Source organism: Siniperca chuatsi, linkage group LG21 (genome assembly GCF_020085105.1).
Source record: "Siniperca chuatsi isolate FFG_IHB_CAS linkage group LG21, ASM2008510v1, whole genome shotgun sequence".
Taxonomy (NCBI): Eukaryota; Metazoa; Chordata; class Actinopteri; order Centrarchiformes; family Sinipercidae; genus Siniperca; species Siniperca chuatsi.
In genome coordinates, this window is record NC_058062.1 from 22,545,521 (window position 1) to 22,572,659 (window position 27,139).

A 27,139-nucleotide genomic window follows, 5' to 3' on the forward strand; every position below is an offset into this window, starting at 1 on the left:
ATCCCTGTTCGTCTTTATTTCAAATTAGGGGTGCATGAAAATCATGTGGGCTTTACAAAGGCATGTTGCTGTTCATAATATTCTTTCAATCCTGCACCTGCAGGGGTGGAAGGGGTCTGGTCACCCCGATCGCCTTTGGTGGTCAGGGGTCATCATCTTTGTACGGATTGAACCCTATGAAGTCCTTTTAGATGTGGCGGAATACCAATCTCTTGAGGAGTAGTGCATCAAACCACTCATGGTAGGGAAGGTTTGTGTCACTGTTTCTGGCGTGGCTGCTAGTACCTGTCCTTTGTCAGTACGCTGTTTCGTAAGCTGTTTCCAAGAAACCGTATAACCAGAGCTAAGATGTACCATGTGTCTCTTTCTATTGGTTTCAATGGTGAATAGGTACCCCACATTGTCTTCGTCCGCCTAATACACCACCACCACTGGGTTGTTCTCTTCCCAACACATTTCTAGATCGTCCATCATGTGCCAGTATTCGGGTGACATCGGACTGTGCACACTGCCCCACCACGCGTCTTTGAGCCCCTGTAGCATCGCCTGCATCGCCTCCCCGGTGTGGGACTCAGCCCGAATGTGGCTTGGTTTAGGGATCAAGTGTCCGTTTGTGATCTCGTCCTTCATCTCTTGTACCAAGGCTTTAAGAGACCGATATGAGCCTACTACAATGTCGGTGCAGCGGTACCAGCTTTGCCGAATGATCAAAGTGCAGCCTACGATGCCATCAGCAGTCTTCACCTCAAAAGTACACAGTCCTCCGGGTAGGGCGGCGACGGCAATAGCGCCAACGTCGACCTCGGGGTCGCTCAGGGCATACTCGATCCTCCATTCAGGGACCGAACCCCACCACTTATCATGAACAGCTCCCACGATTTGTTCAATGGAGGCCAGTTTCCCACTGCTTGCCGCTGTCCTGCGGTTGACCAAATGCGGTGGTCACAGGGCAGAGTGCGTCAAACTGACGTGGGTTCACATACGCCATTGCTATACGTAAATGCATGGATTGCGAAGCTGACAGGATTGAGACGCTTGCAAATGCAACAGGTAAGGGATACGGACTCGGGTCATCCCCTGCAAGCGTCCGAGTACGCCGTGTGTGCCACCGGGACTCTCGTACGCTTAGACTGTACTAATGAAGTTACGCTTGGAGACTAACAGATGCAAGAAGCTGCAGTGCAGTGAGCAGTCTGATACATCAGACGGCGGTGCGTTAGGCGCACCCTGTAAAACCATGGAGATACTGGGAGATGGAAACTGTTTCTTCAGAGCAGTCAGTGAAGCGATGTGCGGCGCGGATGAGTACCACAAAACACTTCGCCATTAATAGAGGAAAATAAAAACAACCCCAGGTTTCTTTTCAGCACTGTAGCCTGGCTGACAAAGCCATGTATTCCTATAGCCCTGAGTAGTAACGACTTCATGAGCTTCTTTAATGATAAAACTTCTTTAATGCTAAACTTTAACTATTAGAGAAAAAATGCATCATGTCCTGCCATCAACCAGTGCTGACTCAGGAACAACTGTAAAACCTGATATATATATTTACTGCTTTGCTCCTACCGACCTTCTTCAACTAACTGCAACGATTAATTCATCTAAGCCATCAACCTCTCTCTTAGACCCCATTCCAACTAGGCTGCTTAAAGAAGTTTTACCCTTAGTTATCAGAATCAGAAATACTTTATTGATCCCTAAGGGGAAACTCTTTTGTTACAGCAGCTCACTATCACGTCAATGCACACAGGAATAGAAGTTTCTAAAAAACAATAGTTTATTTGAGGATTTTCAATCAGGATTTAGAGTGCATCACAGCACCGAGACAGCATTGGTGAAAATTACAAATGACCTTTTAATTGCATCAGACAATGGACTTGTCTCTGTACTTGTCTTGTTAGAACTTAGTGCTGCATTCAACACCATTAACCATCACATCCTATTACAGAGACCAGAACATTCAATTGGCATTAAAGGAACTACCCTAAGCTGGTTTGAATCCTATCTATCAGATTGATCTCAGTTTGTACATGTTAAGGGTGAGTCCTCCGTGCACGTCAAAGTTAGTCACGGAGTTCCACAAGGTTCTGTGCTTGGACCGATTCTATTCACCTTACATATGCTTCCTTTAGGCAATATTATTAGGAAACACTCCATAAACTTTCATTGTTATGCGGATGATACCCAATTATTTCTATCGATCAAGCCAGATGAACACCTCCGAGACACATAATCTAAAGGTATAGTTGCTCTAGATGGCATTGCCCTGGCCTCCAGCACCACCGTAAGGAACCTCTGAGTTATCTTTGATCCGGGTTGATCCTTTAACTCCCGCAGGAAATAAACTTCAAGGACTGCCTTCTTTCACCTATGTAACCTTGCCGAAATCAGGCACATCCTGTCTCAAAATGATGCTGTAAAACTAGTCCATACATTTGTTACTTCTAGGCTGGACTATTGCAATTCCTTATTATCAGGCAACTTTTGGTTGTGGGCCACTTGCTGTTCCTGCTCAACAACTGCTACTACAGTTGCTGTTATTGGTTTTGTTATTATTATTGTCATTATTATTCCTGTGACTATAATTCCTATTATTATTACTTTATTAATATTAATATTACCACTACCATTACATTATTACAATTTTTAAATTCTAGGTGGAATTTGTTTTGTGCCCCCCCTCTCAAAACCTAACGCGGCAGTGGCGGATGGCCGCCCACCATTGATTCTGATTCTGCCCGAGGTTTCTGCCTGTTAAAAGGAAGTTTTTTCTTGCCACTGTCGCCAAGTGCTTGCTCATGGTGGGATTTGTTGGGTCTCTGTAAATAATATTATAAAAAGTACGGTCTAGACCTCCTATATAGGAAAAGTGCAATGAGATAACTTCTGTTATGAATTGGCGCTATATAAATAACATTGAATAGAATTTAACTGAAGTAGAGTGGGTCGCCCAAGATCAGCAGTTCGATCCCCGGCTTCCCCCAGCCCACATGTCGAAGTGTCCTTGGGTAAGATACTGAACCCAAAATTGCTCCTGAAGGCTGTGCCATTGAATGATTAGTTTCTTTCTGATGAGCAGTTGGCACCTTGCATGGTAGCCTCTGCCATCAGTGAATGAATGCATGTGAATGGGGTGAATGTGACATTTAGAGTAAAGCGCTTTGAGTGGTTGGAAGACTAGAAAGGTGCTATACAAGTATAGTCCATTTAAATGACTCAAGTAACTAAGTGATTCAAATGATCTTTGTGGTCATAGAATGATTGTTGGTGAGTGGCTTGATAGGTCAGAGGAGAATGGCCAGAATAGACAGGAGGGTGACAGTAACTGATGTAACCCTTTTGCCAACCAGCTTGTTATTAACAAGGAATAACTACAGTATATAGACTCCTTTAACTTCCAAATTTAACACTGGCAAAAGAGACATCCCGATGTATAAAACCTTTTGTCTAGGGTAAAAGTATGATTCTAGCTTCAAATTAAATGAGAGGATTCTCAGGTATAATAATTTATAATTAGTTAAAAACAGGTAGCTCTAAATGTAATTACCTTGTGGTTATTTTCCTTTTACAGTGTTGATTTTACAGTGTACAAATGCGAGACTCACACAGTGGATACGTTTTATGCTTTTATATTGAAAAGGTTCAGTTTTAAATCAAATATATTCACTATAAGAAATTCCCCCGACATAAATTATTTACCAGTCATTCCCACCACGAGTGCACTCGATTTTGAGTCAGCAAGCTTGCGTTTTGTTGGCGCGCGCGTTGGAGCTCAAATCCCTTTGTAATAGTGTTGAATAATCCTACCAGTCTGCAGTTCACCATTACGGCCAAAAAACGAAGGAAGTACATCGATGAGATGGGCACACGGAATCCGCTCTCCTGGCTGTCGTCCTCAACACAGGCGAGTGCGGGATCGTCCGGTGATCACGCCGTCTCTCTCTCCCGACTGGTTCCGAGGTGAATTAGCAAAGTCACGGTGCTAGCAACTTTAGATTAGCTCTTCCAGCTCATTCTTTAGAAAACTATTTAAACTCGCTCCAGGCTGCACGAGTCGTCGGCGAGTCCTCCGCAGTCCTCCGAAACAAGGGGAAGTTTTCCCAGTGTGCTGAAGCGCGGCTTTTTAAACACTTTTTCCTAGGTTTTGTGAGCTCCTGTAATGTGCGGCCACGGTCACTGCTGCTCCATCCTTCCCGCTTCTCCGGTGGTGTTTTTTTCTCTCTTTTCTCTTTCGCAATGCTCTATTGTTGCGTCATTACGTACACTCCAGTAAATCAAATAATAACAAAACAAACATTACTGGGTTTCTTTCCTATTGAATAAACTATGAATTCTTATTCTATTTATAAACTTTTAACACTATACAAATGCATATTTTAACTGTATAATAAACAATGAAATTATTCATCACAAATGAAATTACAATGCCTCAATGCAATTATAATAATGAAATGGTATACATTCTCGTAAATAATAAAACAAAATACCCTTATATACTAAATAATCAGGTTATTACACTGAAATAACCACATATTTCAGCAGTGGTATGCAGAAGAGCATGTATGCACAAACTTGGATACTTGAGGTGGATGGGCTACATCAGTAGAGGATCACAGTGGCTTTCACTCCTGTCAGCTACAAACAGGAAGGTGAGGCTACAGTGCCAGGAAAAAAACATGCCTGGTCTCATGAATAAAAATTTCTGCTCCAACATGCAAATGATAGGGTCAGAATGTGGCTTAAACAGCATGAAACCACAGATCAATCCTGTTCAGTGTGTTGATGGTGTAATAATGTGGGAAATATTTTCTTGGCACATATTAGGCCACTTAAGACCGAGCATTATTTAAATGCCACAGCCTGGGGCCTGTTCCATGAAGCAAGATTAGTGGGTTAGCCAGCTATCTGAGGGGGAGGTTTTTTTCTTGGGGGAGTGCACATGCGCCAGCCCGCATGCTGCCCGTTGGCGTAGCTCTGTCTCATCGTCTTACTTTTTCCAACTTTTAACTTTCTTTTTTCTTCCAAACTTGAGTAACTTGTGTGTAAGTATAGTTTAAACTACGCTCTTTACGAAAATGAGGGTAGAAAGTGTTTTGGTACTTTTTTTCGCCGTGGAACTTCTTCCTTTACACCAGGGAACAGCTGATCGCGCTGAAGCTGAGCAGCATGGTGCCCAGGACAACCGATGTCCCTACTGAGATCTGGAGGAGGACACACCGAGGATGCAGTGGTGGAACGAAGCGGCGAGGGAAGAGAGAGGGGTGTAGACAAAAGAGACTTAAGAATAAGAGATTTAAGCCGTGTCTGCCTTCTCTCGTAATGGGCAACGTGAGATCGCTGGCGAATAAAATGGACGAGCTAACGGCATTAGCCCGGAGTCAGACGGAGTTCCGTGAGTGTAGTTTGATGTGCTTTTCTGACTGGCTACACCAGGATATCCCGGACCATAACGTTTCCATCGACGGCTTTCAGACTGTTCGGGCCGACAGGGATCACACCGGGAGCGGTAAGCGGAAAGGCGGTGGGCTTGCTGTTCTGGTTAACACGTTACCATCAAGCAGAGTATCTGTAGCCCAGACATTGAACTGTTAGCTGTGCGACTCCGACCATATTATCTGCCATGTGAATTTTAACATGCCATTGTTGTGGCTGTTTACATCCCCCCCTCTGCTAACCCGGCATCGGCGTGCAACGCCATTCACACCGCCATAGCACATCTACAGACTTAACACCTGAGTGCACTTGTTTTAATCTTGGGTGACTTCAACCATGTCAGTGTTTCAACAACACTGACTAATTTCACCCAGTATGTGAGTTGTCCTACTAGAGAGGAGAGGACACTGGACCTGCTGTATGCTAACGTTAAGGACGCATACAGCTCTTCCCCCCTCCCCCCTCTGGGTAGGTCAGACCACTACCTGGTTTATCTTAAACCCTGCTATGTGCCTCTGGTTAAAAGGCAGCACGCGGCCACAAGGACAGTGAGGAGATGGTCAGAGGAGGCCTATGAGACGCTGCAGGAGAGGAGTTGAAGGCAGCTTGGACAGGGCCAACAAATTTAATCTGTTCTTTAACAGATTCGACACACCGGCTCCTGCTCATCCCCCCTCTAACTCTGCTGCTGTCGGCCCTCAAGCTCCTCTGAGTACTGCAGGACTGGACTGCAGACCAGGTGAGAGGACAGCTGATGAAACTCCAATCAAACAAGGCTGCAGGCCCCGATGGCGTTAGCCCCGGGGTGCTAAAAGCCTGTGCCCCCCAGCTAAGTGGAGTACTTCAACATGTCTTCAACCTAAGCCTGTGTCTTCAAAGGGTCCCTGTTCTGTGGACGACATCTTGCCTCGTTCCTGTGCCGAAGACGCCGCGTCCCAGTGGGTCCAAGGACTACAGACCGGTGGCACTGACCTCCCACATAATGAAGACCCTGGAGAGACTAGTGCTGGAACAGCTGCGACCCATGGTTAGACCCCTCCTGGACCCCCTTCAGTTCGCCTACCAGCTGGGAGTTGAGGACGCCATCATCTTCATGCTTAACCGCATCCACACCCACCGGGACAAGCCGGCAAGCACAGTGAGGATCATGTTTTTTGACTTCTCCAGTGCTTTCAACACCATCCGGCCTGCCCTGCTGGGTGAGAAGCTGACAGCAATGCAGGTGGATGCCCCCTTCGTGTCCTGGATTGTTGACTACCTGACTGGCAAACCACAGCACGTGCGCCTACAGCACTGTGTGTCGGACAGCGTGGTCAGCAACACTGGGGCCCCTCAGGGGACTGTCCTCTCTCCCTTCCTCTTCACAGACTTCAGCTACCACACAGAGTCCTGCCACCTTCAGAAGTTTTCTGATGACTCTGCTGTGGTGGGATGTATTACCTGTGGTGAGGAGTCTGAGTACAGGGCTTTGGTGGGTAACTTTGTCTCATGGTGTGAGTAGAACCATCTGCAGCTCAATGCGACAAAGTCTAAGGAGCTGGTTCTGGATCTACGGAGGGCCAAGGCACCAGTGACCCCGGTTTCCATCCAGGGGGTCAGTGTGGACATTGTGGAGGATTACAAGTACCTGGGAGTACACTTGTATAATAGACTGGACTGGACCAAGAACACTCAAGGTGTTTACAGGAAGGGCCAGAGCCGCCTCTATTTCCTGAGGAGGGTGAGGTCCTTCAACATCTGCCGGACAATGCTGAAGATGTTTTATGAGTCTGTGGTGGCCAGTGCTATCCTGTATGCTGTTGCATGCTGGGGCAGCAGGTTGAAGGTAGCAGACGTCAACAGACTCAACAAACTGATCCGTAAGGCTAGTGACATTGTGGGGGTGGAGGTGGACTCTCTGGCGGTGGTGTCAGAGAGGAGGATGCTGGCCAAACTACACGTCATCTTGGACAGTATCTCCCACCCACTCCATGATGTGCTGGTCAAGCAAAGGAGTACCTTCAGCGGAAGACTCATCCCACCAAAAAGCACCACAGAGCACCACAGGAAATCATTCCTGCCTGTGGCCATCAAACTCTTTAACTCCTCCCTCTAAGTGTTAGTCTGTATGACCCTAGGTCACTAAACTGGACATTGATCATTACATCTCTGCCATACTTGAATAATTGTGCAATATTCTGTGTATTACTCCTGTGCAATATGTTAGTTTTTCCTCTTTATGGATATTGAAATTGTATACCTCCATTACTGCTGTGCAATATCTTAATAATCTCAATAAGCTACACTTAACTCGACAGTACTTGCACCACTACTTATTACTTATACTATTACATTCTATCATTATACTGTATTATCATCATCAACCGGTAAACCTACTTGGTATCTCACACTTATTTTATCTTATACTTATACCCACCTGGTACTTAATTTATTTTCTGACCTGTTTTATAGTGTATTGTATTATAGTTTTTGCTAGTACTTTCTCCTGTGTGCACTGACGTAAAGGCGAGCTGCTGTAACAAAGAGTTTCCCTTCGGGGATCAATAAAGTATTTCTGATTCTGATTCTGATCTTTGGGCTTAACTCAGGTTTTCTGGTATCATGAAGCTGGCTCATTGTTAATTGGGGTAGATCACCATGGTAACCTATGCTGCAAAGCTAACCTGCTTCAGAGGCAAAGATCAAAATCTGCCAGCAGCCCGACCACCAACTAATCAGCTCACTGGAAAAAAGGAATCATCATTCCTCCAGGATCACGACATGGACATAAGTACTGACTGTAAAATAAAGTGACAATAAAGAGCAATAGATATGTTTATAGAGGTCAAACTGCATTTCTGTTCCAGGCTTTCCATGTGTCCACTCTGGGTTTAAGATAGAACTTCTTAAAATCAGAGGGAAAGACAATTATAGTTGCATTATAATTGCACAAGGATTTTTTCATTTCCAAAGGGATTCCTGACAGTGTCGATGCTTTCACACTCTAATCCCATCACTGCAGCTCAGAATAACATGAGGTGATATAAAATATAATTGGATATAAAATACCCTCTGTTGTCTTTTATTATAAAAATAATCCACACACTGTTAAATATTTCCCATGATAGTAAATGCAACATTTATATCAGATAGACTTCATTAACAGGCATTAACTACTTTTCTCCTCTCTCCTCTCCTCTCTGCTTTGGCAGCAGACACAGTCTTACGATAGTTTAAACTTTTTTATGTGCATCACATATTCATAATAGTTTGTTCAACATTGCTGGTGTCACTAACATGACAGTGAGTTCAGTGTAGGGCTGGACAATAGAAACAAAATAAACACTGACTGCAACATTTCCTTGATTATTGTCAATAAGGTACATTGCTTGACAACATATTAACAACCAATCACATAAACAACAAATCTATTTCCAACCAAACTAATTACCTCTTTTAGGAAAGGGCAGCCCACTTCCCAAAACTGGCACAGCAGGGTTACTGAAACATACCACATGCTGTTGTTTTAGTATCAAAAGTCAGACAGATGGAAGAGACCAGAGACAAGAAGCGTGTTTCATAAAGGTGGCTCAGAAAAACAGGGCTTGTTGACGAACAAACAAATACAACTAACATCTCCTGTCTCTGCTTTTCCTGTATAAAACAGAACACATCATCTGTTCACAGGTAACTCATGCTTGACCCTGTAACATCAACATTTGGATATAAATCCTTTAGTCCAATTTATCCCTGCATTTCCACCTTGTAGACTTGCTGCTAAGAAGAAAATATTTGTCCACTGTTTTAAACTGAGCTCAGTAGAAGTACCATCTTCATCATTCTAGAGCTCTGCTACCTTGGAACACACCTCACACTGTGATTTATTTTCATCCATTTCCCATCTGCAGCACTACAATGTGTTGTCAAGACTGTATGGACTGTGTTAGTATAGTATTGTCCTCTGCATCTACTGTACATTATAAGCATGAGTTAGTTTATCAAGTATAGTATATCAAGAGTCCTGCAAGCCATAATTTATTCTGGCTCACATGCATTTCTTCTGCTTTCACATACATATGTTTTCACTCACACATATCAGTACACTCTACTTTCAAACACATGTATATTAAATACATACATCACGTATATTTTAACTCTTACATACACTCAGTGGCCACATTATTAGATACATCTGTACATAGCATAGCGTATCTTGATAAACCTCATAATGTACAGTTTTTGGTGACGTTGTCAAGAAATGTGAAAATTCAATTTTCAGTTTATTATTGAGGTTAAAGGAGGTGTTATACTGGACTATATTATATTGAGGTGTTTCTAATTTTTTGTCCTTTCCATTTACATACATGATGGAGTCAGAATATTAGAAACACCTCTCAATATAATGCAGTCCAGTACAACACCATCACTAACTATGACCTCAATGCTAAAACATATAAGGAAGGAACTTTTAAACATCCAACAAGTCAAACTTTTTTACCATTTTTCACTGACCCGGAAAGTTTTACCAAGCTTTTAGTTGGAGGAGCAGCTCTATGGGATTTACAGCCACGCCGAAGGGGGAAGCTAGCCGGAGCGCTGATTTCAAACTGCGCTCCTATCAATGCATCTGCCGAACATCTGCTGCTCCTCAACAGAGCAAACGCGGACTTTTGAAGATCTGCCACCCTATGCCTCTCCAAAAGCTTGCTTTGTGAGCACATCCTGGACACTACACTACATCTGCCAGGCTTCCAACTCCTCCAAGTGGACAGCGTAACCAAGCTATCTGGGAAAATGGAGACAGAAAAGGCGGAATCTGCTTCTATATAAACAAAGATTGCTGTACAGATGTCACAGTTTTAAGGAATTCATGCAGTCCTCACTTAGAGATCATTTTCATAGACTGTAAACTGTTTTATTCATTGTGGGAGTTCTCCTAGTTTATTCTGGTCAGTGTTTACATTCCACCTTAGGCCTGATGGACGAACAAGGCAAAGCTGGAATTACAGGCCTGCTTTGACTGTACTGATTGGAGTATTTCTGAGGCTGCAGCTACAGACCTGGATGAACTCTCTAACATCTTACATCAGGTAAGGGACCTATTTATGTTTGGTGCCAGATCCAAACTGGACAGGAACAGACTACAACGGACAGTAAGGACTGCAGAAAAAATTATTGGTATCAACCTGCCCTCCATTCAGGATTTATAAATGTCCAGAGTCAGGAAACGGGCAGGAAACATCACTGCATACGCATTACAACCTGGACACAACCTGTTCCAACTTCTCCCCTAGGAGAAGGTGCTACAGACCACTGTATGCCAAAACAATCAGACACAAGAACAGTCAACGCTCTGATGAACACTTAAATCAGTCATACAGTGTCTGAGTAATTGTTTACTTGAGTACAGTTATGGCTACTCTACCCACCTCTGCACATATCAGTCTCTCTCTGCTTTTCACAAGGATGAAAGCGCAAACACACTTACCTGTCCAGCACCAGTTCTTCCAGTTTATGCAGGTCACAGGCAATGTACTCCAGGGCCATGTCAGTGATCCGAGGGCACCAGGACAAGTCCAGGCTGCGGAGCTTACGCAGGTTCTCAGCAACCAGCTCCACACCATCGTCAGTGATCTTGGAGCAGCCAGAGAGGCTGAGGGCAGTCAGGTTGGGAAGGCTGTGCACCATGTTGACCACACCGTGATTGGTGATCTCCCAGCAGGAGTGAAGCCGCAGAGTGTGGGTGGTGTAGCCCTGTGGGTGGAAGGTAATTTCAATTTATTTGATTATGTAAGTGAAAAAAATGGCTACACAGACAATATTGTTCTTTTTCATTTGCAAACCAGCCACCTCCATACCTTGGTTTCTCAAAATCTCAAAATAAATCAGTTCAAAACTTCTCCTGGATACAGACTCAATACCAAAATCAAAAACCTTCCACCCTCTGCATCTTCATTAAACTTGGCCCCTGACAAATTTCCATATTAATATTCTTTCACTAGCAAGGACCATGCCACAACAGTGGATGTTAAAGGTTTGATGAAATAAGGTAGTATAGGATGTTGGAAAAAGGGTGAATGGATGTGAGGAAGGGCTTAGTGGTTGAGCGGGTCATCCACCAATCGGAAGGTCGGAGGTTGGATCCTGGTGACCCTCAGCCAACATGTTGAAGTGTCCTTGGGCAAGACACTAAACCCCAAATTGCTCCCAAATTGCTATGAGTGTGTGTGAATGATTAGTTAGTTTCTTTGAACTGATGAGCCATTAGCATCTGCCATCAGTGTGTGAATGGCGTGAATGTAGTAATCAGAAGACTAGAAAGGTGCTGTACATTACATTTACATGAACGTGGGGGAGGCAGTTGTCCGTTTAGGCCAGTCTGGGATGGATGTATTGGAGACTGGGGAGGAGGACACTCAGTGTGGGGGATCCGTCTCTGGACTAGAGTCACTCAATCCGATTACGGGCCCCCAAAAGAGTCAATGGATTTAAATGGAGCTGAGGTGAGCATGACAGATATTTTAAGATTGTTGCAGATGTTGAAGCGATATGCCTGGGACGACCAGCAACCAAGGACTTGTGGAATGGTTTGAACCAAGATGCCCAGTCTGGCTGCTGTGGAAGCTGTGCCGAAAGAATGGCTGGAATAGTGTTCTGAAGATATGCCAGACATGCGGAGGACTTAGTGAAAATGCCTATGAAACCAGAATCGAGTGGCCATTCTCCCTGTTTCAGTGAGAAAGAGTGGGTCTTGAGGTGAGGTCTTAGTGGCGCACCTGCAACTGATGTATTTGGTCAGCAGCTCATATGGGCTGAGGTAGGAGTCTAGATGGAAAATGTAGAATGAAGCTCCCAGCTGGTCAGTTTTACTTCTCCGGGGTATGAATAAGAGAAAGTCGGACGTATGGACGGTGATGTCAGATAGACTGAGATGAAGAGAATGGTTTTAGGTAGATGAAGTTGGGCTGAATTCGAAGCACCGTAGGAAACTAGAATCCATGTTCTTCATGGCTTTTTTCAGAGTTAGGTTGTCCACAGGGTATGAGTAGCCTGAACGTAGAGAATGGATGCAGAGGCTGAGAAGGTCGGAAGTGAGTGGCGAGCATTTTGCTATGAGATTGGGTTCCCTTTTTTGCAAGCCTTTAATTAGCATTAGATGAGATTCAACTTTATTGTCATTACACATGTACAAGTACAAGGCAACAAAATGCAGTTTAGGTCTAACCAGAAGTGCAATAAGCAAGTGCAGGATATAAAGTATGTGCATTAATGCAGGATAGAGCCATATTATGAAAATATTTTACAAGTGGTATATACAGATGGCATTACTATAAACAGAAGTATACTGATATATATGTACAATAATGAACTGGACTGGGCAGAACAGTAGTTCAATGAATATTAAGTAGTGCAAATTACGGACAGAAATAGTTAACAGTCCAGTAGATGAGTTATTGCAGTATTAAGTACATAGTACTGGAGGGAAAATGATGCAGTATATGTATAAATAAATAGTCCAGTAGTGCAAATGAACATGTGGTACATGTAGCAAAAACAATATAGCAGCAGCAAAAACAATAGAGAGCAGAGCAGTTCCCATACCAGCGTTTGACACAGTTGGTTAGGATGCTCTCTACTGTGCAGCGATAGAAGTTCACCAGGATAGCTGAGGACAGTTGGTTCTTCTTCAGTGTCCTCAGGAAGAAGATGAGCTGGTGAGCCTTCTTGACCAGGCAGGAGGTGTTGGTGGTCCAGGACAAGTTCTCCGAAATATGGGTCCCCAGGAACTTAAAGGTGGAGACACACTCAACAGCCATCCTGTTAATGTGGTTGGGGTCATGTGTGCCTCCTCTCTCCTTCCTGAAGTCCACGATGACTTCCTTGTGGTGGTGAGGTGTTAAGGAGCAAGTTATCGTCTTAGTACCAAGGTGCTGGACCTCCTCCATGTAGGTAGTCTCATCGTTGTTGCTGATGAGACCAATCACCGTAGTATCTGCAAACTTGATGATGGCGTTAGATCCATGCACAGGATGTTGGGATGACAGTGACAGTGTTGAATGCAGAGCTGAAGTCAACAAACAGCATTCGTGCATAAGTGTTCTTATTGTCCAAGTGTGTGAGTACAGAGTGCAGTGCCATGGAAACTGCATCCTCTGTGCTCCTATTGCTGCGGAAGGCAAACTGGTATGGGTCCAGTGTGGATGGGAGGAAGTCCTTTAGGTGTGCCAGGACCAGCCGCTCAAAGCACTTCATAACAATGAGTGTGAGTGCTACAGGGCAGTAGTCGTTCAGGCACGTTGGACTAGAGTGTTTTGGCACCGGCACAATGGAGGTGGATTTAAAGCATGCTGGCACAGCTGCTTGGGCGAGGGACAGGTTGAAAATATCTGTAAAGATCCCAGCGAGCTACTCTGCACATGCCTTGAGTACGCGACCGGGGATGCCATCTGGTCCAGCAACCTTGCACGCATTGATCCGGCTCAGTGCATCTGTGTAGACATCTGTGGAGGTGAGTGTGATGGTCGAGTGGTCAGCTGAGGGTGTGAGCTTGGTGGCAGTTTCCCTATTGTCTCTCTCGAAGCGAGCATAAAAAGTCGTTAAGCTCGTTCAGGAAGGAGACATCTGTGGCTATGGGGGTGGAGTGTCTGGGTTTGTAGTTGCTCATGGCCTGGATGTCCTGCCACATGCATCGAGGGTTGGAGTTGGAAAAGTGCTCCTCTAACTTTAGCTTGTAGCAGTGCATGGCCTTTTTGATGCCCCACCTTAGATTTGCCCTGGAAGTGCTGTAGGCCTGTGTGTCATCTGATCTGAAGGTAGTGTTACTTGCCTTCAACAGGAGGCGCACCTCCTTGTTCATCCATGGCTTCTGATTTGGGTATGTGGTGATCTGCTTCTGAGTTATAACACTGTCTATGGTGATGTTGATGTAGTCCAATACAGAGGAGGTGTAGCTGTCTATGTCCGTATAGAGCCACAGGTGGCCTGAGAGGCAAACATACTCCAGTCTTTGTGTTGAAACCTGTCCTGGAGTGTGGAGTCTACCCACGCAGGCCATGCTTTGATGGTCCTCACTGATGTCTTCACACGATTGATGAGAGGTGAATACTTGGGGGTAAGGAACAAAGAAAGGTGATCAGATTTACCCAGGTAGGGGAGGGGGGTCACGGCGTAAGCTTCAGCCATGTTTGTGTAGACATGGTCCAAAGTTTTGTTTTCTCTGGTGTGACAGGAAGCATGCTGGTGAAATTTGGGGAGCACTGCCTTTAAGTTTGAATGATTAAAATCTCCTGCAACAATAAATGCAGCCTCCGGGTGAGCAGCCTGTTGTTTACTGATGGCGGCATGAAGTTCGCTCATAGCAAGCTTGGCATCAGCATCCGGAGGAATATAAGCTGCTGTTATAATGGTGGAAGTGAACTCCCGTGGCAGATAAAACGGTCTACGTGAGACATGAGAAACTCTAGGTATCTCCTAACAATAACAGAGTTTGTGCACCAAGCTTTGTTAACATAAATGCATAATCCTCCGCCCTCTGGTCTTACCGGATTCATTTGCCGTCCTATCTGCCTGGAGTGTGTGGCATCCAGCTAGCTCAATAGCATTGTCCGGTATGCCGCTGTGTAGCCATGTTTCAGTGAAAATCTTCGACTCGTCCCTGAGATCGCCAGAACACCCGATGCTATGCACCCTACAAGGCCGGGCGGAAGTGCTCGCAGGCGGCGTCGAGATCGTAAATGAAGCGTGGGATAGCTAACACCACACCGGCTCTCTTTACCCAGCATTTTCCTCGCAAAGGTACAATCATTGGTGAACAAAATGGACGAGATTCGACTCCACATCATAGGAGGAATAGGAGGTAGAGAGGGAAAAGGCAGCTGGTGCACATTGCCTTGAAACAATTCCAGCCAGCTAGATAGGCTTAGAGAGTGCTTGGGGTGAAGTTGTTAAGGATGGCTTCTTACGAGGTGTTTGAAAGGTTCTCCAACTGTGGAGTTAGTTGTATGTTGTGGCTGAAAATGGTGGGACTGGTATGGGATGAATGTCCGATTCTGGGGCCAAGAGTCTGAATTTCTGAAATGAGAAGTAGGACAGTGAATCAGTGATGCTGTTTGGTGCCCAGGAACATGAGCTGCACAGAGAATGAACTGGTGTTAGACGGATATTAACGTGAGCCTGCACATGAACTGCATGATTGCTGGAGAACAAGATTGACCTTTGTTTATGATTTCTACAACTGCTGTGTTGTTGGAGTGGAAGAGTATGGACTTCCTAGACCATTCGTGCCTCCAAAGATTGGCAGCTATGATGACAGGGTACAGCTTATGGAGCGCAGACGAAGGAGAGTGGGACGAGAGATCTGAACTCTACGGAGGAATTTTTGAGATCGATCCGGAGTTGAAGAGATCTCATTAGGGCAACTTGAGTGGAAGTGCCCACAAGGCCGAGGTACGTGCACCACAGAGCACAGGAAGCTCTGCCGGGAAGGTTGGCTGTGGTCTGACTGCTGCGGGAATATGATGGCTTGAGGAGAGTTACTTTCAAACAGATCTTCGACTGAATCAGACAGATTGATCTTCAGTTTGGGATGCACGGTGAGTTGGTTATTGGTATAATCGAAGGTAGCATGAGTCTTACTTTTTTAGATTTATGCAAGCGTGCAATTAAGCACAAAGCACAGTCTGTCATTGAGAAAACTGAGACAAACTAGACAGGATGGGTTGACAAGGTATAAGTAAGATTGACAGGTGATTAGAGGTGTAGTTGAGGCATGGGCCTGAACCTAAGTTAACTAGTTGACTTCATTTCATAGAATTAACTATTTATGGAAGTAATTATGTAAAGAGTTTTTTATTCATAGTTTTTAACTTTTATTTAAAAACTCAGTAACTAAAATTAAAAAACACTTATAGCTGAAGGGCTATAAAGTTGTAGAGAATGATAATTCTCTGTGAGACTGTTACTATGTGTGGCCCTTATCACATTACACATAGTCAATGATCCATTGTTAATAGACTAGTGCAGGTTTGATTAATAAGAAAATTGTTAGTTTAGCAAGTTAGTTTAGTTTTTTTCCTACTAAACCAGATGGTTTTTTGTTTTTCATTACTATGATTATGCTTATTAATAATAGGGATAAGAATTTTATGGAAAAGAAAATACATCGTGTGTCAACTCAAAAACAGAATACTTTAGATCCACAATGAGAATTAAGGTGTGTTAATGTGGACAGTTAAGTACCAAGCTGGTTTCTCTTATTTTCACATCCTACCTGTTTGGCTGTGAAATAGGCCATGGCCGTGTCAGTGACGTGGTAGGCCTGCAGGCTCAACTCTGATAGGTTGGGCAGCAGCTGTGAGATAGCAGCAATAGCGTCATCTGCCACATTGATGCAGTCACTGACACTGAGGGAAGTTAGCCGGGCATTCAGACTGGACCACAGGCCGGCCTCCGTGAAGTCGTTGCAGCCTGACAGTTCAAGGTGCATCAGGCCTTGCATTTGCTCCAACATAACCTGAAATATAAATGCCACCAGTTTGACTCACTGATGTAGCTGGTGTAGATAGTAGAGTAGATAGACAGTACATTACTAATCAGAAAAACAACAAAATTCTGGACCACATAAATTGAAGAAATACAAAGGTTGTGCATACGCAGTATTACTCTTTACTCAATAAGAGAGTTTATTGCAGCTTTTGTTTGTTTTGTCTTCAGTTTTTTTTGTTGGTTTTGTTTTGCATTTTTTGTTTGTTTGTTGTCCCTCACTTTTCTGGTAAACATTAAGTCTGAAATATAAACAGGAAGTGTTGAGTTTATGGTTGGTTAGCATCAGTCGCAAACAGTGGAAATAATTTGGAAATAATTCATGAATAAAACCAGTATTCCTATTACAGAAGAGAGAGTGACAGCAGCAGAGTGGTCAGCATGACATGACTCAATGGTTATACTGCTGAAAAATAGTGTCATGGATGTACATTATGCTGAATCTAACATGAGAGCTGTTATAATAAATGTAATAAATATAAATTTATTTATTAACAACTATAACTCCTCCTGTGGACCATAAACAGATAATGAATGACAATATAGTAAAACACATTTGAAATAATATAAAATATGTCTTCAGAAGTTTTAATTGCTGACAAATACTGTACATTAATACACTTAAAAATGTCCTTATAGCTGCTTAAAACTGTGTTATAAACCATTAATTAAATGTTTGTATAAAGCTTATAAATACTAAATAACGGGACTCCTAACGGGAGTAAAGTGTTCCCAATTTCTTTTCCCATCCTTTATATCAACCAACCTTTATCTGTTCATCTTGGCTACGGCCCCAGCTATTTTTAAGATTATTTGAATAATGGCTTTTATTTGAGAATTTACAGTACTCCAGGTCAGTGCCATCACTAGAGAAATCAAGGAGTTGAATAAAAAAAGATGATGAAGAGAAAATGAAATATGCATATTAATATCAACAATGCTGTCAAGTGCATTGACATATAAATATTGGGTACATAAATATTACTACACTTTAGTCTGGTTTTGGTTATTAATCTGTATATATTATCTTTGGACATTAAGCAACATAAATGCCTCTTGTTTGTGTTATAATAACAGAGCATGTTAGACAGCAGTGTCAAAATATCTGAAGACACAATTTTTCATAATTGTGACCAACTTCCACTCATTAAGACCAAAGAAACAGCCAATCAAGTTACTAGCTCATGACACGTTTGTCTCGATTGACAAAGGCTTTGTGAAAAAAAGTTGCATCATGAAATAAAACATGGCAAGAACATTTTGAAATAAAAACAGCTAGAATGAAATAAAAATGAGCTGCAATAAACTCTGTTATTGTGAAAAAAAGAGGATGAAATAACATTTCATAATGCAGAGCTAAGTTTAGATTTTTTCACAATTTTATTTATATTAAACATACTCCATACTCTGAGAATGGACACTGTACAATATTGTGCTGTCAAACTAAAACCTAGACTTTTTTTCATTTGGTTTTTAATCCCCTTTTTGTTTTTTTAAATGGAATTCTCCCTTTTAAGATACAATAAAATGGTAATGCACAAATCAGCACTCCACAGCAGGAAAGATCATCATATATAGCTCATGCAGGCAACAATTCCAGCTTTCTCCATGGTAACCATCCCCTCATCCCAGAATAGCAGAATAGCCTAGCAGAATAGCAGGTATGAACAGCCATCCGACAAAAACTCTGCAGGCATTATTCCTCTTTTGCACTAATTCCATCAGTACAACAGTCTTGTCATATTCACTCTGCTGCTCTCACTTTCTCTTTTTAACACTGTTTTCATTCTCTAATTATTTCCTATCACTTCTCCTTTCCAATCAATTTTTAGCTAGAGCTAATGAAACTCAACACTTCCTGTATATATTTCAAATTAAAAGCTTACCAAGGCTTTGAGCCACTGGAATGCTTTTAATGCAAAACATGTGTGCAGGAAGTGTTGAGTTCCATTGATAGCAGCTTAACACTGAAAGCAAAAAAAAAGGCAAACTGGAAGCAAATGGAAATAATGATTGAATGAAAACAGTATTTGCGTTAACAAGAGAAACTTAGAGTAGCAGAGTGGTGAGTATGACATGACTCTGTTGTTGTACTGATGGAATTAGTGCTGTGGAAATTGAAATTATACTAAATTTTCAAGACAACATGTAACAAAAAATAAAAACAGGAAGAATTCTTACTAAAATAAGATCAAATATAATATAAAACAGGGTAAATAATAGTAATATTTTTGTGGCTCTTTCCACAAATAACCATAATATATTAGTGGCTGCTCACAACTGTTGCTGACCACAGCCACTGCTTTGTTGCCTCAATGGCTGCTGAGACTGCAAGGGAGAGCTGGAATGGCTCTAGGTATAGCTAGGAATGCTGTAATCTGCCAAGCACTCTGAAATACCCACCATGTGCAATTTAGAATCATCTCTAAGATCAGGGTAAATTCTCATCCAATAACCTCTGTCTTTTCCAAACACATCCTGACTCACCTCCAAACCAGCATCTGTGATGGTGGACCTCTTGAGGCTGACTGAGCGAACACCTTTCTTGGACAGTGGGTAGTTGTCAATGAACTCACAAATGTCCAGGTCTGACACGCCCACTAAGCAGAAAGATTGGAAGCCACGCAGGGCAAAGGCCTGCAGACTGACAAACTCCTTCTCCCCATTTGGCAGCAGGGTATAGAGCTCCTTGGCATGCAAGATGGGTGTCACGCCCTCCCAGAACTTGGGCTGGTACAGCACCTTGCGCCATGTCTTGCATACCTGCGCCAGCACACATTTTTCAGCTGTGGTAAAGTACCAGAGCAATCGGTTGAGCAGCTTCTCATCCAGGATAAGCTGGCGCTCCAGCAGCATGGGTTTCGGTAGAGTGAGAGGGGGAAGCTGACGAAAGGATGGCTTCAAGCCCACCAGAGGCTTTCCAGGCTCCAGGTCAGAGCCCAGGAGAGAGGCTGCTGAGTTGGGCATGCCAGGGCCATCCAGGTGGTGGTGGTGGTGGTAGGGAAGGGACGACGGTAGAGGGGGCAGGATGGAGGGTACTGAGGAGGACTGGCACAGGCGGTTCTTGGCAGCAGGTGTCCCCTTAGTGATACTCGCACTGCCCAGACCATTAGGCTGGCTGGGGGGCAACTTCACCATTCCGTTACGAGTCACACAGGGAGGCTTCAGCTCGCTGGGGGTGGACATGTTCAACATTGGGAACCTGGTTAAAAAGAAAAGATCCATAGTGTGCTGTTAAACACTGAAAACTTGTATTTAAAGACTAAGGACTGGGTTGTGTAAAGACTTATTTAAACTTTTTTGAAACTATGACAAGATTAATAATATACAAGCATTTTGCTTCAAACCAATGGAGTAGCTAAACAACTATAAGTACACAATCCCTCCATGTTTCACTAAAATGAACAAAAGAACTTTGTGTATAGCAGTACTTTTACATTTTGCTCTGGATGGTTTTAGTGAAGTTAAAAACAAACTTTAGTGTCTTTGAGGCATATATTACAGCACAGTGTGCAGTATGCTAATAGACACTCTAACACACTGCACTTTCAAAACTTGCAAACTTAGTTTCAGAGTTTCAGGCATTTTAAAAGCATTTTCTTTATGGAGTGGGTGACCATGGCATTTGAGGATCATTTTATGCACATTTCCCCAAACTTATACATATGGTTTCTTTGGGATCTCTATTAGAATTTAAGTGTTTTGTGGGTTGTAACAATGCTGGGCCTAACAACATGTTTTTGTAGGCCAGGGTTTCCTTAGGAAAGATTAGTAGAGCTGGTAAGTGTTGAACAGCTCACCCTCTATTCTAACTGTTGGGAATCCAAGCAGACTACACCTGCCATCAAACTTAAAGGAGCAAGCTACGAACTTTTCATAGCCACCTCTCAATGGGTAAATTTCCAGGGGAGTATTACTTTGAAATTAGAGTTAAGCAATATGACGATATATAAGACCATGAGACAGTATAAATTTGTCATTTGCCATACCGTTCATACTGTGGTATTTCTCCTTTTAATATCTGTGGTTGTGTTAGACCATTGTAAGAAATGTTGCAAATCAATAAGCAGCTCTGATTTATGGCACTATTTGATTTACAATATTTTTGCATCAGTGTGGTGAAGAAGGAACTTCCTCTCTCATGTTTGTCAATTGATATTCCAAAACTATATAGTACTATATCAAGATTTACATCAACATAATGATATAAAATTGCATATTCAAATTATCTATTTTGCCTGACCATCGATGACAAAAAACATTCAATTTATGATATAAAACAGAGAAAAGTAGTAAATCATCACATTTGAGCAGTTTTTACAAGGACATATTTGGTTTTGAAAACAAGTTTGCTGTTAGTCAAAATGTTGTAACTATTATCAGCATGCTGTTTGAATAGGCTACTTCTCTTTTGTTGTTTGCATTCATCAGAGCTGGGCGTCTCTGTGATCTCGCTGTATCAGCTGCAGGAGGACAGCTCACAGGCTCAAACCACTCAGTTATGTAACATGCTGACTATAGGGCTTCACACAAAACAGCATCTCTTTGTCCCACTCTACTGACACCATCCATTTACACATGCATCTACTTATATGTTCATACTGTCTATAAGTGATCAAGAGCACTTTTCAATATGACCACATCGAGCAGCATTTTAAATTTGATCAATTTATAGTATTTGTTGATGGTCCCTTAGCAAATGGAGACTTCCTCCACTGTAGCATCACCGAGGTTCATTCATTACATAATTCAACAATGTTGTCAACTAGACTGGCTACAGCAAGCACTGTGAAACATATCAAAAAGCAGACATGTTTCAGAACAATGTCAGGATAACCCATCAGGGAACAGATGAAGAAGATATTCACTCAGATGTAACAGGCTGGGCTAAAGTAAAATGTTGCAAGGTCATCGTAAGGTAATGAATGCACAGCTACAGCAAAATCTACCATTCCTCCATCTGTTATGTCAGACGTATGTTATGTAGCTAGTGTGTCTCTGTCAGGCAAAGATGCTAAAGCATCTGCAGGCTCTGCTGCCTGTTCCACCAGAAGCAACATTAACAGACATCCGGCTCCTCACAATAAAAACCCTTAACACCAGAAATACTGACAACTGACTACATTGTAAAACAAAAAAAAATCTGTCTAACTTAATGTTCAATTTGATTAAGTTGAAAAATATAATATCTATAGCAAGTTATCTACTACAACTAACTTTATTTATTTCCTTCTTTTTTCTAATGTAAGGACAGCTACGTGATGGAGGCGTGTCTTTTCATAGGCATGTGTTCTGTTGTAATTAGTAGTAAAAACATTACAACCAAATTTGAATGCAACAACTCTTGTTGTAAGTCTCATAATTTTAATGGCTAAATTCCATATACACAAAAAGTCTTCTCTTGATCGAATTTTATGTATAATTAAGCTGTGCACGTTGGTGGGCTGAGGTTGCTGTGGTGTTGTTACTAGAGGTTGGTGGATACAGCTCTGAATATTTGTGTCTATTGGACACTGCATGACTGAAAATATTATTTCCTGTGTGGAGTACATGGCTCTGGAGATGACATAATGGAAATTTTGTATACATTTGATGAAGTACATGCCACCTAGGCTTTACTTCCTTTTGTCAGTAGGCGGTGCTGCATAAGTGAAATATTAATGCAGCAAATACATTTACTGGAGGTCGCCTCTCATGGATATACATTTTCATGAATATTGTACGTTGCATGAAAGAGTTAAATATAATTTCCTATGTTCACTCTGTGGCGCCAGAGAAAACGCAGTCAGTATTGGCATGTAGACATCTTGAGGCCTGGATCTTATCAAATGTAAAGTTTGGGGCAGATTTGATAATGTACCGTCGAATTACAACAGCTTCCTGTTTCATGGCAAAACATGCAAATTGTCCGGCTCGCCATGGCAACGGTGTTCCATGGGAACTCAAAAGCTTCCTAATATCCTGATTTCACTGACAAAATTTGAGGTGGATCCTGTAAATGTGCTAGGAGTTCATAAAAGTATTTTGTGTCATCACCTCTCTCTCCCCGGCCTTTCTTGTCTCTATCACTATCAAATAAAGCAGAAATGCCAAAAAAATGATCTCCAAAAAAACCCCACATAAATCTACATTCAGAAACATTTAATGTAGCTTATGACCTTCAGTGAAGATGTGCTTCACGACAGTTGTTGCTATTTTAATAAAAAATTGATTGGCTTGTATAATTGAAACTGATGGCAATATCGAAATTTCTTCAACAACTTAAGATCAGTGAAGTCTGTAGAGTATCCTGACTAAGTTTTGGGACAATTTGCCCAGCGGTTTCTGATGAGATGTCGAATGTACAATTTTGAGAAAATTTTGAGCCAGATGAAAATGACATGCAAGATTAAAATGATGAAAGAATTTTGACTCTAGGCCAAGCTGTTTTTGAAATAATTGCGAAAATGTAAACTTGGTTATTACAGTGTCACCTGAGGTCAATGATTGTCATAATATGTGCCTGAGTAATGGGTGGAATTTGCAACCCACCTGCCAATTTTGGTATTTCTATGTCAGACGGTTTTTGCTGCACAAACACTTTTAGCAGAGAAAAATAAAAGGAAGACAATAGGCAACCTTCGACTTAATATGACCTCAATAAGCACTTGAAAACATACCACATGCATGAATTGCTACATTGTTGGCAAGTAGGACATGGCCACCTGGGGATGTGTTTAAAAATGAGATGAAATAGAAAATGTTGTGCATACAGTACTAATTACAGCAAGATATTGAATATCACTGCAGACTCACCGTTTGACATATGGTAAATGGTAAATGGACTGTACTTGTATAGCGCCTTTCTAGTCTTCTGACCACTCAAAGCGCTTCACATTACATATCACATTCACCCCATTCACACACATTGATTCACTGATGGAAAGTGCTCATCAGTCCAAACTAACTAAACCAAACTAACTCATTCAAACACACTCACATCGAAGGCACAACCCTTGGGAGCAATTCGGGGTTCAGTATCTTGCCAAAGGACACTTTGACATGTGGGCTGGGGGAAGCAATATAAATTTCATGTAAATCGAATAATGTTTGTTACATATGGCTTGCATCCTATTGCCAGTAGTGCTACCGGTTGCCAGTAGGTGGCGCAATGAATCAATACTGACATGTAAAAATCTAACCTCCCTGTTCTAGTCCTGTGTTGTCTGCCTCCTTGTTCTCCTTGTGTTCTCTCTCTATTCTCCTCCTGTGTTGTAGTTCTTTACATTCCAAATAAAAGTGAACAAACATTCCATAGTCAGTCAACTAGGTGTTAGTCACCAGTGCTGCTGCCACAAAAGACTCAGTAGCTGTATGAGTTCATAATTGATATTCATATTAAATATTTTGGCAGTAAAAAAAGATTATAGCCCAAGAAGATTGGGCAATGTACAGTTGAGTTACAACGGAAAAGAGATTGAGATGTGGGAGTTACTGGCCAAAATGCGTTTACCTTGATTAGAGTACCATCTGCTGGTGGACATGTGTCAGTGAGTTGTGTGCACCAGTCTATACCTCCCCTGTGAATTGCACTCTTATGGTGTAGGCTGCAGTACCACTTTCACCAAAGAAGAAATAAAAATAATAATAATTTAAAAAAATCTGAGCAATTTCAATAGGGTTCCTAGCACCGCTGGTACTTTTACGCTGGACTTCCGGTTGGACGAAAGTTAATGAAGCCAAAGTGAAATATGTCCGAAATGATTAGAAGAATGTGTGTATGAAATCTGGTGAATATTAGAGAGCTTCCAGCTAAGGCCTGCCACACATTAGGGGGCGCTTCGAAGCCCGCTAAACATGCATGAACCTAGTCACTATATTCTTGCAATGTTCACAGGTTCTGATGTGTTTACCAAGTTTCTTGAGTTTTCGTGTATACCAAAGGCGTCAAAATGTGTTTGAATGCTAAAAGTAATTAGGGGACGCTATAGAGGCAACGTGCCATGTTGCCGTTAGCCCTGGCACTTTTGTTCTCAGGCCCTATTATTATTATTATTATTATTATTATTATTATTATTATTATTATTATTATTATTATTATTATTAATAATAATAATAATAATAATAATAATAATCCCTAGAAAACCAATAGGTTCCATGCACTGTCAGTGCCAGGGACCAATGCCCTTGGCACTTTATAGCTTGGGCCCTAATAATCCCTAGAAAAACAATAGGTTCCTGGCACTTTCAGAACCAGGGACCATTGGCCCCGAAACTGAAAGTGCTCGGGCCTAATAACCCCTAGAAAAATAATAGGTTACTTGCACCATTGGCCCTGGCACCTCTGGTTGTCTGGCCCTAATAATAATAATAATAATAATCCCTACAAAAAGAATAGGTCCCTCGCACTGCCAGGGACCGAAAACATTTTTTTGTTCAAAACAACTTACATAGTTTCCTATACAAACACTTCGGGGTTCAGCATCTTGCTCAAGGACACTTCAAGAAGTGGAGCCAAAGAATGAACCACCAACCCTTTAAATTACTGACCCATCGCTCTACCAATTGAGCTACACCCAGGGCCAGATTATAACACATCCACACAACTCCAGCTGAATTTGCAAACAGAACTTTTTCTCTTCATTTCAGCCCCCCATCCAGACTAAAATTGCCTTGCCAAAAACAGCTTTCCCAGAGTACATAAATCTTAAAATGCCAGCTTGGTGTTTCAGTGTGTACAAGGTAAACAGAGCGTTTCCAAAATGATGACAAAAGCTGTCCAGTGAGGGTCATTTGCAGTTAAGAAGACAACATTTAGTCGCCTCTAACTTTCTCTGTGATTGTTCATTTTCATTGTCACTATAGCTGAATACACAGCAGAGCTGTTGTCATTAACCTGTATTGATGATGATTTTGTCATTGCAGCTTGGGAATGACTGCTGATTAACAGGTAGTATTTATGAGAAACGATTATATAACTATTTCATACTCATTCTGTTGTCTGACAACAGAAATAGACAAATATCTAAATGAGAATAACTATATCATGAGTTCGGCTGTATGAAAAGACAGCATAGGTGACCACAGCACGAGGAGACTGACCCAAGGTTTAACGAGCTGTCACTCGGCAGAGTAACCAGCTTTGTTTGTAGCTTCCCAGACAGTCGGCTGTGTAGCAGTGAAGTTAAGAAGACAACTGTCTGTCATTTATTTCTCTGTGATCACTGTCTGTGTTCACTCATGTCAATATAGCCAATGATACAGCACAACCGTTGTCAACCTGTATTTATGTTGATTTTGTCAGATGATGATGTGATCATGAAATAGTGATTTGGTCAGCCGGGCTGTCTGTCCCACTCCTTACCAGATGTTGGCTGTGATGCAGTTTGCTGTTTGCCAACTGAAAAGAGGACAAAATAGAAGAGATTCTGTTGTTTTCATGTTGTCCAGGTGTTTTACTGTGGACTCTACTAAAATGACCAGGAAACACTAGTGTGGACGCAAGTCATTTTCACACAAAAACAGCGTTTTAAAAATTAGACAGCATACTGTAGATGTAGTCTTAAGTGGTGCAGGGCAACGGTGAGCTGTGGGCCCCTGATCAGACCCCCACCCTCTGTTAGTTTGGTGGATAATTTGATTTAATGCAAATGTATTTAAGAGTATGCAGCATTTAAATATAATATCAAGCTCAGTCATTCTTGTCTGTGATCTTTCTTTATATCTTCGCATTATTAATGAGATGGTGAGATAACTGTTTTATTCTGCAGCTGTGGATGTCTGGCCTTTATCGCTGTCAATGAATACAGTGTTAACTCATCCTTCAATAACAGGCCACACAGTGATGTAACCATTCACAAAGTCACCACGGTCACTCCCTCCTGAATCAAACAAGAGCAAGCATCTGTCATTGTGCCTTCACATGGGAAAAAACATAGAAAACACTGTTAAAATGGTAAGAAGATGCTGCTCAATCAAGTGCACACATTCAGAAAGAATTTAGGCATACGTTTTACACTACAGATAAAATAAGAAGCATGAAAGAGTGATTTCTAACAGAGCAAACATGCAAACACAGTGCATCAGAGATTGGGACTTGCAACTTGGAAGAAAGCAGGGGAAATTCTGAAATAAAAGGCTTCAGCTGCTTTCGAGATTTCACAGTAAATTTATATAGCGCCAATTCATAACAGAAGTTATCTCATTG

The 27,139-nt window shown here is 42.1% G+C and overlaps 1 protein-coding gene across 2 annotated transcripts in view; it reads right to left on the bottom strand.

Annotated features, from left to right (window-relative positions):
- fbxl16 (F-box and leucine-rich repeat protein 16) overlaps positions 1–27,139 on the bottom strand; it is a 52,684-nt gene that overhangs the window by 14,004 nt on the left and 11,541 nt on the right. For both annotated transcript variants that reach the window (XM_044182151.1, XM_044182150.1), the window contains exons 2-4: positions 19,441–20,155; positions 16,682–16,924; positions 10,901–11,166 (exon numbers count right to left, since the gene is read on the bottom strand). In XM_044182151.1, coding sequence (XP_044038086.1) covers positions 10,901–11,166; positions 16,682–16,924; positions 19,441–20,148 — 1,217 coding nt within the window. In that variant the 5' untranslated portion in view covers positions 20,149–20,155. The remainder of the gene's footprint in view (positions 1–10,900; positions 11,167–16,681; positions 16,925–19,440; positions 20,156–27,139) is intronic.